Genomic DNA, 2,270 nt, shown 5'->3' with positions numbered 1-2,270 from the left:
CAACGACTGAAATGGGTTTAACTGGCTAAATACTAAATAATCTCAACCTGGTGATTATCAGCAGCTAGTCTTTATTGTTTTATGGCTTATTGAATTTCCCAGCACTTACTTGAGCTCAAGATAGCCCAACTCTTCACACTTATCTAAAAGGGCCACAATGCCAACCAATGCCTCCTCTGCGTTCGGAATAATGTGAACCGGGGGTAGGATGAATCCATATCGACCAGTGTCCCTAAATTCAATGGTATAGGATATCTCCACTCCTTGTTCGTTGTAGGCCCAATCGATGGTGGATCCAGAGGCGGGATCTAAAAAAAGTTTTTATAAAAAATATTTATGAGAAAATAGAATTGTTAATTCATCATCTTACAGAGAATTCCCGCACTTGAGCCATATCTGTAGACAGTGCCGTAAGGCAGACTCTCAACCGCATCTCCATAGGCCTTAGCAACCTCCATCATATCATCGAAATTGGGGGGAAACTCTTCCTTAGTGTGTCCATAGGGAGAAAGCAGGAGCTGACTGTACGAGTGAAAGGCCAGCAGAACATTGATTTTTTCCTTGTTGCTGCTCACAAAGTCAGCCAAGGCCTGGACCTCCGGCTCAGAGAAAGGGTTCGGGCCACCGTAGTCCTCAGCGCAGGGATCCGAAGAAGCACCATCGTTCTCCATCCAATGCGAGTCGTAATTGCGGTTTGGGTCTACGCCAACGCAACTGGAAATATCGGATGGTTGACGAGTCTTGCGCCACATACGATCCTGAAAATAATGAATATCAATATAAATAATCAGGAATACAGAAATATAATACTACCTTCTCATGTGAGTAAGCAAAGCCATCCACGTTGAGCACGGGCACTATATACCAATCGTGATTCTGGGCAAGATCCCTCACGAACTCATCCGTGGAGGTAAGGAACTCGTTAATCAACCAGGTGGCTGTGGCGGAGGTGACCCATTCCCTAGCATGTATATTGGACTCAATAAATACGCCTGGGTTGTTCGATTTGTAGGAGATCTTAATGCCCCTGATTGTGCGCCCCTCGTAAGATTGACCCAAGATAAAGCTCTCCGTTATCACGGGATATGCGACTAGTATTTCGTCTAGCCATGCATAAATCTCTGCCAGCGAATTGTACTTTGTCCAGCCAAAGGAGCCATCTCTGGTGGCTTTAATATTGGCTTCTTCCTCCAAATCGATGAGCCTTACAAAAATTGGGTTTTAATCACATTATCAACCAATACTTGGACTTTACTCACTCCTGCACGTTACTTATAAACAGTTTTGCACTGGAATTTGTTTTCCGGATCACAGTCTCGAGTTCGTCGAAAGCACTTGGACTTATCATAAGGTGCAACTCATCCTGGGCCTCTTGCCAAAGTCTAAACTAAACGAAAAGGTTACTATCTGTTTTGTATGATATAACATCATGCTAACTTACTTTTTCCCGATCCTCTACCAACTTTTTCAAGAGACTTCTCTGCTCGGAAGTTTCAAACTTGACCTTATACACCGAGTAGTTATCATAGCGCACCCTCTCGTCCTGGCCAAAACTGGCTCCTTGGACCAAGACCACCAATGCCAGAGCTATAAGAAAACTATTTAATGCCATGCTTAGTGCTGAGCATGCGGTGAGCGACTACCTGTTTCGCCCAAATAAATGCCAGACGATTGCTATATCGATCGGCTCATAATTAGATTATAAAGATAGTCGCACAGGAGCTTACTAATAAACGATCGATAAAAGCGCCTTATCAATAAGCAATAGCTGTCCGCCTGTACATATTTTTTTTGAGACTTGTCAACTCCTTCGAAACTAAAGCTCACAAAAATTTTTTTTTTACTTGACATTCCAAGTTTATAAGTCTGCTTTGCGGCTCTTGGAATCACAATTCTTCAATTTCATTCAAAAAGGCCGCAAAGCATGCTACATCTTTATATTTGTTATACAGTAATTCTGGATGTATGTTCTTACAACATTCTTAATACTTAATTTATAATCTTATAATGTTTGCACAACGAAAGGAAAGGTAACATTTCAATGTTAGGATAAGAAGCGCTATGTATAAGATCTCGTCTACTCACTCTGCGAAAGCTTTATGTTAACGTTAGAGACTCATTGAAATTACAGTTCTACTTAAAAAATATTTCCAAAGGAAGTTATTTCAACCATCGCAAAATAAATTTTAAATTTTTCATAACTTTTGCTGTAAAAATCATTTGGTCAAAATAATACAATCCTAATGATTTTCTTGTATTTTATTGAAATG

General features: G+C 40.7%; 1 protein-coding gene across 1 annotated transcript; it reads right to left on the bottom strand.

The window, feature by feature from the left end:
* Window positions 1-54: 54 nt before the first annotated feature.
* LOC119548327 (zinc carboxypeptidase) lies at window positions 55-1,612 on the bottom strand. The gene is made up of 5 exons (XM_037855516.1): window positions 1,442-1,612; window positions 1,260-1,387; window positions 814-1,204; window positions 371-758; window positions 55-308 (listed from the first exon to the last, which is right to left on the bottom strand). The coding sequence occupies exons 1-5, from the start codon at window positions 1,610-1,612 to the stop codon at window positions 106-108; spliced, it is 1,281 nt and encodes a 426-aa protein (XP_037711444.1). The 3' UTR covers window positions 55-105.
* Between the last annotated feature and the right edge of the window lie 658 nt (window positions 1,613-2,270).

The sequence above is a fragment of the Drosophila subpulchrella genome, chromosome 2L, assembly GCF_014743375.2.
Source record: "Drosophila subpulchrella strain 33 F10 #4 breed RU33 chromosome 2L, RU_Dsub_v1.1 Primary Assembly, whole genome shotgun sequence".
NCBI lineage: Eukaryota > Metazoa > Arthropoda > Insecta > Diptera > Drosophilidae > Drosophila > Drosophila subpulchrella.
This window is presented reverse-complemented; position numbering and strand designations above follow the sequence as displayed.

Bases quoted from the DNA above. Each gene is read 5' to 3' on its own strand.
- LOC119548327 (XM_037855516.1), bottom strand. From the start codon at position 1,612: ATGGCATTAAATAGTTTTCTTATAGCTCTGGCATTGGTGGTCTTGGTC. The intron at 1,388-1,441 runs GTAAGTTAGCAT...CTTTTCGTTTAG, and splicing joins TGGTAGAGGATCGGGAAAAA to TTTAGACTTTGGCAAGAGGC. The intron at 759-813 runs GTAGTATTATAT...CATTATTTTCAG, and splicing joins TTGCTTACTCACATGAGAAG to GATCGTATGTGGCGCAAGAC.